This window comes from Saccopteryx bilineata, chromosome 4 (assembly GCF_036850765.1).
Source record: "Saccopteryx bilineata isolate mSacBil1 chromosome 4, mSacBil1_pri_phased_curated, whole genome shotgun sequence".
Lineage (NCBI taxonomy): Eukaryota > Metazoa > Chordata > Mammalia > Chiroptera > Emballonuridae > Saccopteryx > Saccopteryx bilineata.
In genome coordinates this window covers 107,531,181-107,548,357 of record NC_089493.1, presented here as the reverse complement: position 1 = coordinate 107,548,357, position 17,177 = coordinate 107,531,181, and the positions used below count along the sequence as shown (strand labels likewise).

The 17,177-nt window shown below is 40.4% G+C and overlaps 1 protein-coding gene across 3 annotated transcripts in view; it reads left to right on the top strand.

The window, feature by feature from the left end:
* BAZ1A (bromodomain adjacent to zinc finger domain 1A) overlaps nt 1-17,177 on the top strand; it is a 130,335-nt gene that overhangs the window by 1,625 nt on the left and 111,533 nt on the right. For 2 of the 3 annotated variants that reach the window (XM_066277713.1, XM_066277712.1), the window contains exon 2: nt 334-499. In XM_066277713.1, the coding sequence (XP_066133810.1) occupies nt 387-499 (113 nt within the window). In that variant the 5' untranslated portion in view covers nt 334-386. Of the gene's footprint in view, nt 1-333; nt 500-17,177 lie in introns of those variants that run through there. The other variant, XM_066277711.1, reaches the window with a different exon arrangement.

The following is a 17,177-nucleotide window of genomic DNA, read 5'->3' as shown; positions in this document are numbered from 1 at the left end:
CGCCGAGCACGTTGTGAGCCCTCGGCGGCGGCGGCGGCGGCGGCTAGGAGCCGGCGCGGGGGGAGGGGACCGCCGCTCCCGCACCGCCCGCCTGCGGCGGGGCGGCCGCCCATTGTGAGCCGGCAAACCGGCGTGCGGAGGTGGGGCGCGCGGGGAGCGCAGCTCCGCTTGCTCAAGACCCGAGCAGCGACAGGCGCGACCTGGGCTCGGGTGGCAGCCGCGGCTCGTCAGTCACACAAAAGGCAGTCGAGCTTCCCCGGCGCGTGGACTGGCCCATGACGCCGCCGAGCGCTCCCCACCTTACCGGCTTTCCTTTCCCTCCAATTCTGATAGGGAAGCGAGCGACGCGGCGGCCAGCGTCGGGGTGAGCCCGCGGCGGACGGGAGATGCCGCTGCTACACCGAAAGCCGTTTGTGAGACAGAAGCCGCCCGCGGATCTGCGGCCCGACGAGGAAGTTTTCTACTGTAAAGTCACCAACGAGATCTTCCGCCACTACGAGTAAGGACCGCGCTGTCGCGGGGGTGCGAGGCAGCGGAGAGGAGGGCTCCCCCCGGCGTTCTTTTGTCTCTCTCCCTTTCCTCGCCCTAGGCTTCTGGCGGGGCGACCTCAAAGTTCCTGGTGGCCGCGGGCCCACGCTTCTCTGGGCCCCGAACCCAACCGGTGACTTCGTAGGCACCCCCCGGGGCGGCCCGGCGCGGTGTGGGGAGCGGGCGGGAGCCGAGGGGGCTGGGGTCCCCGAGTGACCGTGAAGTCTGTTGCTAGCCGCGGCTGCTACCGGCTGGCGATGGCGGAAACTCCCCGCCTTGCCCCTCCCCGCCGCGGCCACACGCGCACTCCGGGGCCAGTTCCGGGATCCCCGCCCGACAGCCGAGGGGATCCCCGCTCGGGTCAGTGGCACGGGGTTGCGGTCCCCCGGCCCGGAGAGGGAATCCCGCCCCCGGGGGCAGGAAACGGCCGGCTGGGCGTCGTTTCCGCGGACTGGAGTGGAGCCTGACACGGAGGTGCTTAGGATAGGCTAGGGTAGGGCAGGGCATAGGGTAGGGTAGGGAGCGGAGTTGAGAGTCGGGGAAGGAGGGGGCGCGCCGGAGGCCGTGGGGACTGGGACAAGACCGCCCGCCAGCGGCCTCCGGTCCGGTGCGGCTAGGCCTCGGAGTGTGCGACGCGAGCCGTGCGCTCTGTCACCGCCTCTTCTCGGTGACTAATTCCCGGCCCCGGGAGACTCAGCGCCTCCGCCCCCGGGAGACCGGGTGAAGAAGAAGTTAGGACTGGGCGGGGGGAAGAGGAGGAGTAGAGAGTAGGGCCCTGGGAGCCCCAGGTTTTCACTTTGGCTCTGTCCAGAGGGCTGCGAAGGGGTTGGGGGAGGGGGTTAAAACAAGTTCAACTCCAGCCAGTCTCTTCCTTAAAACCTTGCGCATGTGGGTTGCCTGACATGTGCCACTCGCTATTGTTTTGCTAAGAAACAGGAGCTGCCGCACGTGTAGTTTCAGCCCCTAAATTTTCAGTCCTTCGCCTGGTTTATCCCAAAAGATCCCTTGTCCTGTTAAACCAAACAAGGAGGTGTTTTTAGAGAAGAACTCAGTTCAAGTGAGAACCTGAATTGATCAATCACTAAAACAGCCCGATTCTTCCTTTTCTTATGCTTTATCCTCTCCACTCAGAAGGAATCCTTTGTGGCTTAGAAACCAAGTGTTACAGTAACCAGATAAATTGTGTGTAGGACGCACCTTTTCTGAGTGGGAGCTTGATCCGGGGAGGGCTTTAGTCACACTGCACCTGTCTGAGAAATGAATAGGTAATGAAGTTAGAAAAGTCAGTTCCTTTGAGCTTTTAAGAAAGCTTTTTTTTTTTCCTTCAGCTTCACTGGAATTACACATAAATACTATATGTTAGATCTAGAGAAGCTTTTCAGCAGACAGTATTTTTAAATCAAAGTACACATCTTACTCTGCTCCTGTACAGACTTGTTTTGTTACTTGTAACTACTTAAGAGAATTTGGATTAGGTAACTTGACAAGGATGATGCCTTATTTCTTTAAGTAAAATCCTTGGTGATAATTCTAAATTTAAAAACATTGTACATAGGAGTGCCAACAAAAAGGAAAGGGGCTTAGATTTCAACCTGTTCTCTCTTTTGATATGAGCAATTTTTTTAAAGAGGATCTTCTCACTTTATCAGGGAGCTTGAACATGGACATTGTCTTTGTGTGTGTGTGTGTGGCAGAGACAGAGAGAGAGTCAGAGAGAGGGATAGGTAGGGACAGACAGACAGGAAGGGAGAGAGATGAGAAACATCAGCTTTCTCATATGTGCCTTGACTGGGAGGCTACAGCAGACCCAGTGACCCCTTGGACTTTGGGTCCAAGCTGGTGAGCTTTGCTCAAACCAGATGAGCCCGCGCTCAAGCTGGCAACCTCGGGGTCTTGAACTTGGGTCCTCCACATCCCAGTCCCATGCTCTATCCACTGCGCCACCACCTGGTCAGGCGATATTATCTTTTTTTTAATGACACTTTTCATACTCTGTGATTCTTGATGACTTACATAGAGAATTCTGAAATGCTGAAATATTCCAAATCTACTACCTTCCACTACTATTAAGGGATTGTGTCCTTTGTAGCTTTATGACATTAAATTAAAAAAACCCAACAAACTAGTTTTTTGTTGTTTCCTCTGTGCTGATGTTTTTGGGTTTTGTGAAATTACCAGCTATTTAGGAGATGCAATTTTCTTGGGAGCAAAGATATTTAATCATTTACCCTGAACAAAGCAGAGTTACTGGTGTATTATTAATTGTTAAGACTTTGAATTGCCAAAACTGGTAAAATTTAATTGTGTTAAATTTCCGATTACTTTATCTTTCTCTTAGATGATTACAAAGAGATCTTTTCGAAAACTATATTTATGGTGGGTAGTATATGATGGTCTACAGTATTGTAATTTGACCCTTGGCACAAGTCTTGGAGAAACTATGAAGGAAACCTGTTTTCACTCATTCATTAAATCACCAATTGGTTTTTGTGAATGTTTGAATCTTCAAGGCATTATCTTTAATTTCTTTTATATTTGTCTGAGGACCACTAGGCTCACCTCTTTGCCCAGGGTTTTGATTTCTTGAATATAACTTTTTCTACTTCTGTCTCAAAGATTTTCCACCCCTCCAGTCTTGTTCACGTCACTTCCCAATGCAATCCAAAGTAACTTTTGCCTCTAAGTCTGGTTACTAGAGATTTCTAGTGACCTTTTAATTGCCAAATAGTTTTCTTTCTTTATCTTATTTGGTATTATAGTCTAACACTTCCTCCTTTGTCCTTCTAGTCAGCAGTGATCAACCCCCCTGTTTTATCTGGTATAACATCTGCTATTATTGTACTGTAGTGCCTTGTAGTTGTTGCCTGACATTTTCTCTTTTCTTGTATCCTAAATTCTTTCAGACAGGGACTATGACCAGAATGGATTATTAGTGATTGTGTAAAACAAACTCCTTTAAATTTTTTTTAAAAAAATTATTTATTGATTTTTAGAGAAAAAGGGAGAGAGAGAGAGACAGAAACACAGTCAGTTTCTGTATGTGCCCTGGCTGGGGATGGAACCTTCAACCTTTGCGTATTAAAATGATGTGCTAACCAACTGAGCTATCTGGCCAGGGAGAAATTCCTTTATATTGTTTGTTTGAACTACATGCTCTTGAACTAATTGCTAACTCTTGTTTGACCTGCTTTCTCTAAGAATACTTGTTAAAATTTGCATACTAACCTTAGACAAATGCATAATCTAAAATGCAAAAGACTTTCTTTGATTGATTGATTGATTGATTTTAGAAACAGAAGAAGGGAGAGAGAGAGAGAGACAGAAACATTGATTTGTTGTTCCGTTTATTTATGCATTCATTGGTTGACTTTTTTTTTTTTTACAGAGACAGAGAGAGTCAGAGAGAGGGATAGAAAGGGACAGACAGACAGGGACGCAGAGATGAGCAGCATCAATCATTAGTTTTTCGTTGCGCGTTGCGACACCTTAGTTGTTCATTGATTGCTTTCTCATATGTGCCTTGACTGTGGGCCTTCAGCAGACTGAGTAACCCTTTGCTCAAGCCAGCGACCTTGGGTCCAAGCTGGTGAGCTTTGTTCAAACTAGATGAGCCCGCGCTCAAGCTGGCAACCTCGGGGTCTCAAACCTGGGTCCTTCCACATCCCAGTCCAACGCTCTATCCACTGCGCCACCATCTGGTCAGGCATTGGTTGACTCTTGTATGTGCTCTGACTGGGGCCTTGGCATATTGGGACAGTGCGCTAACCATCTGAGCTACTCAGCCAGAGCATAAAAGAATGAAATTGGACTACTATTTTACAATATACAGAAAATTTAACTCAAAGTGGATTCAAGACTTGAATGTAAGAACTGAAACCATAAAACTCCTAGAAGAAAACATAGATGGTGAGCTCCTTGACATCAGTCTTGGTGATGATTTTTTAAATCTGACATCAAAAGCAAAAATAACAAACGCAAGAATAAACAATTCAACTACATCAAACTAAAATGCTTCTGCATAGCAAAGGAAACCAACAAAATGAAAAGGCAACTTATTAAATCGGAGAAAATATTTGCAAATCACATTATCTGATAGTGGTTAATATACAAAATATATACAGAACTCTTACAACTCAATAGAAAAAAATATATACAATCTGATTTAAAAATGGGCAGAAGACCTGAGTAGACATTTTTCCAAAGAAGACATACAGATGGCCAACAGGTCCATGAAGAAATGCTCTACATCATTTAATCATCAGGGAAATGCAAATCAGAACAATGATAATTATCACCTAACACCTGTTACAATAGCTATTTTCAAAAAGACAAGAAATAAGTGTTGGTGAGGATGTAGAGAAAAGAGAATCTTTGTGTACTGCTAGTGGGCATGTCAACTGGTACTATGAACAACAGTATGGAGGCTCCTCAAAAAAATTAAAAAATAGCCTGACCAGGCGGTGGCGCAGTGGGTACAGCGACGAACTGGGATGCCGAGGACCCAGGTTCGAGACCCCAAGGTCGGCAGCTTAAGCACAGGCTCATCTGGTTTGAGCACAAGCTCACCAGCTTGGACCCAAGGTCGCTGGCTCCAGCAAGGGGTTACTCGGTCTGCTGAAGGCCCGCAGTCAAGGCACATATGAGAAAGCAATCAATGAACAACCAAGGTGTCGCAATGCGCAACGAAAAACTAATGATTGATGCTTCTCATCACTCCGTTCCTGTCTGTCTGTCCCTGTCTATTCCTCTCTCTGATTCTCTCTTTGTAAAGAAAAAATAAAAGAAAAAAAGTTTTTTAAAAAAAGTTAAAAAATAGAATTATCATATGATCCAGCAATTCCACTTCTGGGTATTTATGCCAAAAAGAAAAACATTAATTTGAAAGGATGTATGCATCCCGTGTTCATTGCAGTATTATTTACAGTAACCAAGATATGGGAGCAGCCTGACCAGGTAGTGGCGCAGTGGGTAGAGCATCGGACTGGGATGTGGAAGGACCCAGGTTTGAGACCTCGAGGTCCCCAGCTTGAGCGCGGGCTCGTCTGGTTTGAGCAAAGCTCATCAGCTTGGACCCAAGGTCGCTGGCTCACGCAAGGGGTTACTCGGTCTGCTGAAGGCCCACGGTCAAGGAACATATAAGAGGGCAATCAATGAGCAACTAAGGTGTCGCAACAAAAAAACTAATGATTGATGCTTCTCACCTCTCTGTTCCTGTCTGTCTGTCCCTATCTGTCCCTCTCTCTGACTCTCTCTCTCTGTCTCTGTAAAATAAATAAGTAAATAAATAAATAAAAATTAAGATATGGGAGCAACCTAATTGTGCATTGATGATGATAATAAACTGGGATAGCTTTTCTCATCATGTGATCTTTCACCCTCAGAAAGCTAACCTGGGGTTTGGTGGGGTTTTTTGTGACAGAGATGGAGAGAGAGACAGATAGGGACAGACAGGCAGGAAGGGAGAGAGATGAGAAGCATCAGTTCTTTGTTGCGGCACCTTAGTTGTTCATTGACTGCTTTCTCGTATGTGCCTTGACTGTGGGCCTTCAGCAGACCGAGTAACCCCTTGCTGGAGCCAGCGACCTTGGGTTCAAGCTGGTGAGCTTTTTGCTCAAGCCAGATGAGCCCGCGCTCAAGCTGGCGACCTCAGGGTCTCAAACCTGGGTCCTCTGCATTCCCGTCTGACGCTCTATCCACTGCGCCACTGCCTGGTCAGGCCACCTTCAACCCTCTTTGCAAACAGTCTACCACTAAGCAGTTGACAGGATTTTATACTTAGATCATCCAGATTGGATTTTTGTATATTCCCTAATAGTTCCTCTGCAATTAATCCTGTCTTCCTATCCTCCTTTCCAGTGCCAAACTTTCTCTTCAAAGATTCTGAAGTCTTTTATGTGTTCCTCTGACACTGTTTCCTTACCATACTGGTTATTCTCCTGTGTATTCTTCTAGGATCTCTCTGCAGATATGGTACCTGTACAATAAGAAATTGACAGTATTTACTGAGTGCGCACATAGTATGCTGGGGATAGTATTATATCTTATTTAATTTTCAATTGATTGTTCATGAAAGCTGTTAGTCTCATTTTACAGAAGGGGAACCAGGTTCGATAAGGTTGTGTAACTTCCACAGATTCACATTCTACAGGTTGGAAAGCAGATTTTCAGACACTTTCCTTTCTCCTTTCCATTCATATGTCTACCTTCTCTGTCTAAATAGACAGAAATAAGTGACTGCCAGTAAGAGTACATTTGTTTATTCTTGACATTATACTTTGGAAAGTTTTTGGAGATGCTGAGGTAATTTGTCCTTGTAATGAGAAATGAATGTATGTCTGCAATACAATGGCATAAATCACATGTGCTATGGAGTCAGTGTGATTGGAGCATAGAAAATTGAGCTGGGAACTGCTATGAGTTGAGGAAACCCCCAGATTGGAGATAACATCCGAGTTGGGTCCTGAGAGAATTGTCAAGACACAGAATGAGGAAAAAGGGCATTCTAGGCAAAGAATGCTCTAAAGAAAAGAATGCTTTTTTATTTATTTTTATTTTTTATTTTTCCGAAGCTGGAAACAGGGAGAGACAGTCAGACAGACTCCCGCATGCACCCGACCGGGATCCACCCAGCACGCCCACCAGGGGCGATGCTCTGCCCACCAGGGGGCGATGCTCTGCCCATCCTGGGCGTCGCCATGTTGCGACCAGAGCCACTCTAGCGCCCGAGGCAGAGGCCACAGAGCCATCCCCAGCGCCCGGGCCATCTTTGCTCCAATGGAGCCCCAGCTGCGGGAGGGGAAGAGAGAGACAGAGAGGAAAGCGCGGCGGAGGAGTGGAGAAGCAAATGGGCGGCTCTCCTGTGTGCCCTGGCCGGGAATCAAACCCAGGTCCTCCGCACGCTAGGCCGACACTCTACCGCTGAGCCAACCGGCCAGGGCAAGAAAAGAATGCTTTTTAAGCAGAGAAAACAATATAAAAAGGCAGAGAAATGTGAATTTGCAGTTTGCTTGAAATTTGCTTTGTTCACATTTATTATTGTTAAGCTAGGACATTTGATAACTTAGTATAAATTTTCACTTCTTGATTTCTACTTAAGGTTTAGTCTCTAAATTTAAAAAATCTTTATTGCTTTTCCTCACCTTACTGTCATCTGCAGATATTAGGAGATTGCTTCGTATGTTGTCATTTTTAAATCTGTCTGATATTACTAAATAAAGTGCAAAAGTAATATTTCATTAGTTTTTTAAAAACTAAACTTTATATTTTTAATTAGTCAAACCTTCCCCCTGACCGTTTATAATAAATGTAATAAATGTAATTTTCATCCAGCTGGTATTTCTCTAGACTGTGTAACATAAGTCAGGCGAAACCTGTCATGCCTATGATCACCTGGTCTGTTTTTGTAACCCTGTCAGTGAAGGAAATTGATAGAATAATGCTGCTGTTCTCCAGCAATTACTACTTTTCTAAGTTTAGAAGCCATACTTTCCATTTCTTGCTATATACACATGCTTTTTTTGTTTGTTTGTGTGAGACAGGGACAGGAAGAAAGAGAGATGAGACGCATCAACTTGTAGTGTCACTTTAGTTCACTGATTGTTTTCTCATCCGTGCCTTAATGGGGGGGGGGGGCTCCAGCCAAGCCAGTGACCCCTTGCTCAAGCCAGTGACCTTTGAGCTCAGAGACCATAGGGTCATGTCTATGGTCCCACGCTCAAGCCAGCAACCTCAGGGTTTTGAACCTGGGATGTCAGCGTCTCAGGTCAACGCTCTATCCACTGTGCCACTGCATGGTCAGGCACCATGTGCTGTTTAAGTCAGGAACTATGTTAGTTTTTATCCTATGATGCATTTCTCAATTATACTAATTATTTTGTGACCAGTGGAGTTTATGTCCCTTAGATCTTTTCTGCAGTATTGTGCTGGATCTTTGTTATCTTGTCTGGTTAAGTTTTGGCCCTTACATAGCATACACTCTGCATTTATCTTTTCTGAATTATATTTGGTTTTTGTCATTTCATTCTTAATCTTACTCATCTGGGTTTTTAGTTTTTCAAATACCCAGCAAGTTAATAATTTTGTTGCCCTTTGTTCCTGAGTTTGTTCCCCAGAGAGTTGGTTGATTATATATTAGAAGTGTGTACTTACCATCAGTTGACCTGGTAAATCGGAAGCAATATTTCCTTGAAATAATGGTAACAAGCACAGGTTATCAAACTTTTCCTAAAGGGCCATATAATCAATATTGTAGGCTTTGTAGGCCATAGGGTGTCTGTTACACCTACTCAACTCTCAGATTATGGGAGATATCAGTCACAGACAATACCTAAGGGTATGGGTGTGGTTGTGTTCCAGTAAAACTGAAAAAACGGGCAGAAGGCTGGATTTGGCCTCTGGGCCAGTACTATGCCAGTCTGTAGTAAAGAAGATTGTTGAAAGAATGTAATAATAAATTGGAGACAGTTCATACTGCCTTAATGTATATTCATATCAAACAGTATTTTGTATTTTGTAAATGTTTGCTCACAATAGTAAAATGTGCTTCTTATAAAAGTTTTATTTTATATTATAGAAATTGAACAGGTGCTGTAATCTATCCCCTGGAGTTTAGTATTTAGTAGTATTGACAATACACATTTGATTGTATATGATGAATGGGTGAAGGGCAGAATTACAGAAGTGAGGGAAAGTGAAGGTATGTGATGTTAGAGATCTGGTCATGCTGGTAGGAGGTGATGAATAGAAAAAATAGCCCTTGGGCTTTTTTCCTCTTGCCTCCCTCCTCCCAGGATAGATATTTGTGCACAGCAGGGCTAAAATGTAACAACTTGGTAAAGTAGATAGACACAAAGAAAACAAACAGTACAAACACTTTGCAGGAGGTGGTGGAAACCTGGTGTAGAAAGGCAGCTGTACATCACTGGTAGTTACTAACTATCCAGTTTTTCCACCTGGTAACACATTTAGTAGAGACTTTTAGCACTTTTGTCATTGCTCTCCTTAGTGTGGACCATGTTAACAAATGCAAAGAGTGTTTAGTGCAGCTCAGTGTAAATAAAGTCTGGTCCTGCATTGGCACCAAATAATTAGTATATACCAAATACCTCAGGCCTCCAATACTGACGTGCTGTGGCTAGAACTGTGCGGTGCAGTGCAGGTCCCATTACTTGGCACAGAGGTTTGTAAGAACTTGAAATATGTCAGAATAAAGATGTGCCACAAGAGTAAGTACGATACATTCTAGATTTCGAAGACCCTGTGCTCCCAAAATGTAAAATAATTCAGTATTGATTACATATTGAAATGAGACTATTTGGGGATATATTGGGTTAAAGAAAATATAAAATTAATTTCATTAGTGTCTCTTAAAATTTTTAAATGTGGCCACTAGAAAATTTTACTTGTAGTTAGGGTTCTGTTTTTTTTATCACTGATTTAGAGACTAGTTATGTGTAAGGTAGCTAGATTTAAAGTTTGTTATCCTTAAATAGTACGATAGTTTAAATTATTAGAAGTATACCTCACGTACTATATTATGTGCTAACTATGTGTTGGGTTGGGAAGCTAAGTCTTAGCCCTATGCATGGTAGCTCATTTGCTTAGCGCATCATCCCCATATGCCAAGGTTGCAGATTCAGTCTCCAGTCAGGGCACGTACAAGAATCAAACAATTAATGCATAAATAAATAGAACAACAAAATGATCTCTTTCTCCCTCTCACCTCCCCTTCCCTTCTCTTCTCCCCTTCCTTCCTTATTCTCTCTCTAAAATAAATTTTTAAAAATATTAAAAATAAAAAGTTTTAAATCTATAAAGTCCAATAAACTGCAATTTTAGGTACTAAAACAAATAAGACCTCTTTCAAGATTCATCCATTCATTTTATTCAGCACCATTGATAACCACCTGTTGGATATGTCTGCTGCCTCTCCATGGCTGCTAATAAGTTGTTTATCTGACATAGATTTTCTTGCTTATAGGAGCCAGATTATATTCCTTTTTTCTCTCTGCCATTTCCTTCTTCAACTCAGTGTTTCCTTTACAGCTCTAACTCTTTAGTGCCACTTCCTTCAAGTTCTAGTATTTCTTGATCTTTTTGCTTGCTTCTCGTCCTTCCCTTCCTCTGAATTCCCAAAGGATATATGCTCTGTCTTATAAAGACAATCACTCTTACTTTGTATTTTAATGATATACATTCATTATTTCCTCTAATAAAGGGTATATGCTTCAAAAGAATCTTCTTTGTACTGAATTAGAGTTATGTAACTTGGCTCCTGTATCCTATCTCTTTAGGTCTCATTTATGTTAAAGTATGATTAGTTACTCTTACTTTATTTCCATAGATTTCTTTTTTTTTTTTTTTTTTAAATGATTATTATTATTTTTTTAAATAAATTTTTATTAATGGTAATGGGATGACATTAATAAATCAGGGTACATATATTCAAAGAAAACATGTCTAGGTTATTTTGTCATCAAATTATGTTGCAAACCCCTCACCCAAAGTCAGATTGTCCTCCGTCACCCTCTATCTAGTTCTCTGTGCCCCTCCCCCTCCCCCTAACTCTATCCCTCCCTCCCTCCCATGTCCTCCCTCCCCCCCCACCCTTGGTAACCACCACACTCTTGTCCATGTCTCTTAGTCTCATTTTTATGTTCCACCAATGTATGGAATCATGTAGTTCTTGTTTTTTTCTGATTTGCTTATTTCACTCCTTATAATGTTATCAAGATCCCACCATTTTGCTGTAAATGATCTGATGTCATCATTTCTTATGGCTGAGTAGTATTCCATAGTGTATATGTGCCACATCTTCTTTATCCAGTCTTCTATTGAAGGGCTTTTTGGTTGTTTCCATGTCTTGGCCACTGTGAACAGTGCTGCAATGAACATGGGGCTACATGTGTCTTCACGTATCAATGTTTCTGAGGTTTTGGGGTATATACCCAGTAGAGGGATTGCTGGGTCATAAGGTAGTTCTATTTGCAGTTTTTTGAGGAACCACCATACTTTCCTCCATAATGGTTGTACTACTTTACAGTCCCACCAACAGTGAATGAGGGTTCCTTTTTCTCCACAGCCTCTCCAACATTTGCTATTACCCGTCTTGTTGATAATAGCTAATCTAACAGGGGTGAGGTGGTATCTCATTGTAGTTTTGATTTGCATTTCTCTAATAACTAATGAAGCTGAGCATCTTTTCATATATCTGTTGGCCATTTGTATCTCTTCCTGGGAGAAGTGTCTGTTCATGTCCTCTTCCCATTTTTTTATTGGATTGCTTGTTTGTTTGTTGTTGAGTTTTATGAGTTCTTTGTAAATTTTGGATATTAGGCCCTTATCTGAGCTGTCGTTTGAAAATATCAGTTCCCATATAGTTGGCTGTCTGTTTATTTTGATATCAGTTTCTCTTGCTGAGCAAAAACTTTTAATTCTGATGTAGTCCCATTCATTTATCTTTGCCTTCACTTCTCTTGCCATTGGAGTCAAGTTCATAAAATGTTCTTTAAAACCCAGGTCCATGATTTTAGTACCTATGTCTTCTTCTATGTACTTTATTGTTTCAGGTCTTATATTTAGGTCTTTGATCCATTTTGAATTAATTTTAGTACACGGGGACAGGCTGTAGTCGAGTTTCATTCTTTTGCATGTGGCTTTCCAGTTTTCCCAACACCATTTGTTGAAGAGGCTTTCTTTTCTCCATTGTGTGTTGTTGGCCCCTTTATCAAAGATTATTTGACCATATATATGTGGTTTTATTTCTGGGCTTTCTATTCTGTTCCATTGGTCTGAGTGTCTATTTTTTTGCCAATACCATGCTGTTTTGATTATCGTGGCCCTATAATATAGTTTAAAGTCAGGTATTGTAATGCCCCCAGCTTCATTCTTTTTCCTTAGGATTGTTTTGGCTATTCGGGGTTTTTTATAGTTCCATATAAATATGATGATTTTTTGTTCCATTTCTTTAAAAAACCTCATAGGGATTTTGATGGGAATTGCATTAAATTTGTATATTGCTTTGGGTAATATGGCCATTTTGATTATATTTATTCTTCCTATCCAAGAACAAGGAATATTTTTCCATCTCATTGTATCTTTTTCGATTTCCCTTAACAATGCTTTGTAATTTTCATTATATAGGTCCTTTACGTTCTTTGTTATGTTTATTCCTAGGTATTTTATTTTTTTTGTTGCAATCGTGAAGGGGATTATTTTTTTGAGTTCGTTTTCTAATATTTCATTGTTGGCATATAGAAAGGCTATGGACTTTTGTATGTTAATTTTGTATCCTGCGACCTTACTGTATTGGTTTATTGTTTCTAATAATCTTTTTGTGGAGTCCTTCGGGTTTTCGATGTATAGGATCATATCATCAGCAAAAAGTGATAGCTTTACTTCTTCTTTTCCGATATGGATGCCTTTTATTTCTTTGTCTTGTCTGATTGCTCTGGCCAGAACTTCTAGCACCACGTTGAATAAGAGTGGAGAGAGTGGACAACCCTGTCTTGTTCCTGATTTAAGGTAGAAAGTCCTCAGTTTTATGCCGTTTAATAGGATGTTGGCTGATGGTTTATCATATATGGCCTTTATCATGTTGAGATATTTTCCTTCTATACCCATTTTGTTGAGAGTCTTAAACATAAAATTGTGTTGTATTTTATCAAAAGCCTTTTCTGCATCTATTGATAAGATCATGTGGTTTTTGTTCTTTGTTTTGTTGATATGGTGTATTACGTTAACCGTTTTGCGTATGTTGAACCATCCTTGAGATTCTGGGATGAATCCCACTTGATCATGATGTATTATTTTTTTAATATGTTGTTGTATTCGGTTTGCCAGTATTTTGTTTAGTATTTTAGCATCTGTATTCATTAGAGATATTGGTCTGTAGTTTTCTTTCTTTGTGCCATCCTTGCCAGGTTTTGGTATGAGGGTTATGTTGGCCTCATAAAATGTGTTTGGAAGTATTGCTTCTTCTTCAATTTTTTGGAAGACTTTGAGTAGAATAGGAACCAAGTCTTCTTTGAATGTTTGATAGAATTCACTAGTATAACCGTCTGGGCCTGGACTTTTATTTTTGGGGAGATTTTTAATAGTTTTTTCTATTTCCTCCCTGCTGATTGGTCTGTTTAGGCTTTCTGCTTCTTCATGACTCAGTCTAGGAAGGTTGTATTGTTCTAGGAATTTATCCATTTCTTCTAGATTGTTGTATTTGGTGGCATATAATTTTTCATAGTATTCTACAATAATTCTTTGTATATCTATGATGTCTGTGGTGATCTCTCCTCTTTCATTTTGGATTTTATTTATTTGAGTCCTGTGTCTTTTTTCCTTGGTGAGTCTTGCCAAGGGTTTGTCAATTTTGTTGATCTTTTCAAAGAACCAGCTCCTTGTTTTATTGATTTTTTCTATAGTTTTTCTGTTCTCTATTTCATTTATTTCTGCTCTGATTTTTATTATCTCCTTTCTTCGGCTGGTTTTGGGTTGTCTTTGTTCTTCTTTTTCTAGTTGCTTAAGGTGTGAAGTTAAGTGGTTTACTTCGGCTCTCTCCTGTTTGTTCATATAGGCCTGAAGTGATATGAACTTTCCTCTTATTACTGCTTTTGCTGCATCCCAGAGATTCTGATATGTCGTATTTTCATTTTCATTTGTCTGTATATATCTTTTGATTTCTGCACTTATTTCTTCTTTGACCCATTCATTTTTTAGAAGTATGTTGTTTAGTTTCCACATTTTTGTGGGTTTTTCCCCCTCTTTTTTGCAGTTGAATTCTAGTTTCAAGGCTTTATGATCAGAAAATATGCTTGGTACAATTTCAATTTTTCTAAATTTGCTGATATTGTCTTTGTGGCACAACATATGGTCAATTCTTGAGAATGTTCCATGTACACTAGAGAAAAATGTATACTCTGTCGCTTTGGGATGAAGTGTCCTGTAGATGTCTATCGTATCCAGGTGTTCTAGTATTTCGTTTAAGGCCACTATATCTTTATTGATTCTCTGTTTGGATGACCGATCTAGAGCCGTCAGTGGTGTATTGAGGTCTCCAAGTATGATTGTATTTTTGTTAGTTTTTGTTTTAAGGTCAATAAGTAGCTGTCTTATATATTTTGGTGCTCCTTGGCTTGGTGCATATATATTAAGGATTGTTATGTCTTCTTGATTCAACTTCCCCTTAATCATTATGAAATGACCATTTTTGTCTCTGAGTACTTTTTCTGTCTTGTAGTCAGCATTATTAGATATGAGTATTGCTACACCTGCTTTTTTTTGGGTGTTGTTTGCTTGGAGTATTGTTTTCCAGCCTTTCACTTTGAATTTGTTTTTATCCTTGTTGCTTAGATGTGTTTCTTGTAGGCAGCATATAGTTGGATTTTCTTTTTTAATCCATTCTGCTACTCTGTGTCTTTTTATTGGTAAGTTTAATCCATTTACATTTAGTGTAATTATTGACACTTGTGGGTTCCCTACTGCCATTTTATAAATTGCTTTCTGTTAGTTTTGTATCTTGTTTGATTCTTCTCTTTTGTTTTTCTATCATTTGTTTTTGTTTGTTTGTGTTCCATACTTCTTTCCTCTGTTGCTACCTTTTTTAAGTCAAGTGTTTTTGTGGTGGTTTTTTTAAGGGTGGTTACCATTAAGTAATGAAAAGGGTACCTACCATATTCATTGTAGTACCCTATCTTATAAGTATTTCTGCACTTCATCATCCTTTGCTACTGTTAATCTCCATCCTCTCCCCCCTTTTTTTCCTTTGTTGTCACAGTTTAAGTTTGGTTTTATTGTGTTCTTGGTGGAGCTGTTACTTGTGGTGTTGTTTTCTTTTGTTCTTTGAATCTGGTTGGAAAACCCCCCTTAGTTTTTCCTGGAGTGGGGGCTTTCTGTTGATAAATTCTCTCATCTTTTCTGTATTTGTGAATGTTTTTATATCTCCTTCATACTTGAAGGATAGCTTTGATGGGTATAGTATTCTTGGCTGAAAGTTCCTCTCTTTCAGGGCTTTAAATATTGGGGTCCACTCTCTTCTAGCTTGTAGAGTTTCTGCTGAGAAATCTGATGATAATCTAATAGGCCTTCCTTTATATGTTGTACTCTTCTTTTCCCTGGCTGCCTTGAGAATTTTTTCTTTGTCATTGGTTTGTGTCATCTTTATTATGATGTGCCTTGGAGTGGGTTTGTTGGGGTTAAGAAAACTTGGTGTTCTGTTTGCTTCTTGAATTTGAGGCTTTAGTTCCTTCCACCGGCTTGGGAAGTTCTCGTCTATTATTTGTTTGAGTATATTCTCCATTCCATTTTCTTTCTCTTCTCCCTCTGATATACCTATTATTCTTATGTTATTCTTTCTGATGGAGTCAGACAATTCCTGTAGGGCTTTCTCGTTTTTTATTATTTTTGAGTCTCTTTCTTCTTCTCTCTGTTGTGCCTCAAGTTGTTTGTCTTCTATTTCACTAATCCTATCTTCAATCTGGGCTGTTCTGTTAGCTAAGCTTGTTACCTCGTTTTTCAGCTCGTGAATTGAGTTTTTCATTTCTGTTTGATTTGTTTTTATAGTTTCAATTTCCTTGGTAATATATTCTTTGTGTTCATTGAGTTGTTTTCTGATCTCCCTATATTGCCTTTCTGTGTTTTCTTGTATCTCTCTGAGTATTTTTAAGATTTCTATTTTAAATTCTCTGTCATTTAGCTCCAAGGCTTCCAATATGTTAAGTCTTTTCTCCATAGATTTTTCCACATCTATTTGTGTTACCTCTCTTTCTTTTGTATCCATAATATTCGATTTCCTCTTTCTTATCGGCATCTGAGGGTGGTCTTATTGATAGCACTAATTAGAATTAATAAAGAGTAAAAAGAAAAAAAAAAAAGGGTAAAACACCCCACAAAAAAAAAACAGTAATAATTTATTATTTCCCCCTTTTTTCTCTCTTCTCTTTCCCTCCTCTCCCCTCCTCAGGGAAATATCGTGCGTATAATGGAGGGCCTGATTTGGGGTGAAGAGTTCAAGGGGCAAAAAAAGGGAGTAGGGACCTACTAAATGCAAAAAAAAAAAAAAAAGGGAAGAAAATCTTAGACAAGCATAAGATGATTTGCTTGTAAGTGATGGTCAACTAAGAGATATAATGAGAGGGATAAGAGGGAACCAGAAAAAAGGACCAAAAAAGAATAATAAAGAAGAAAAAATAAAAATAATAAGTAAAAATCTGTTGTATTAAGTGGAGCGAAGACTAAATACAATGGAGACCTTGGGTTGGGAGGACCCAAAATGCCACAAAAATAAACAAACAAGAGAGAAAAAAAAAAAAACAAAAGCAAAAAAGAGAAATAAAACCAAAAAAAAGCCTTGAGTCCCAAATTAACTAATTTGTTCGTGATTGAGGATTATATGGGAGGAAAGTAAAATGAGAAAAGAAAAAACGAATAGAAAGGAAAAAATAAGAGAAAGAGAAAAACGAAGGAAGAAATAAAATAGGAGGAGAAAAAAACAAAATAAAGCAAGACAAAAAAAAAACAAAAGAGGAGAGAGTGAGAGTTAAGTGTTTTGGAGTATAACCTTAAAGGAGGGTGAGGATGAAGAAGAAAAATAAAATGCAACACTCATGGGTAGTGTAGTTCAAGAAAGGGGAAGCATAAGATGGGCAGAGAATAGAAGG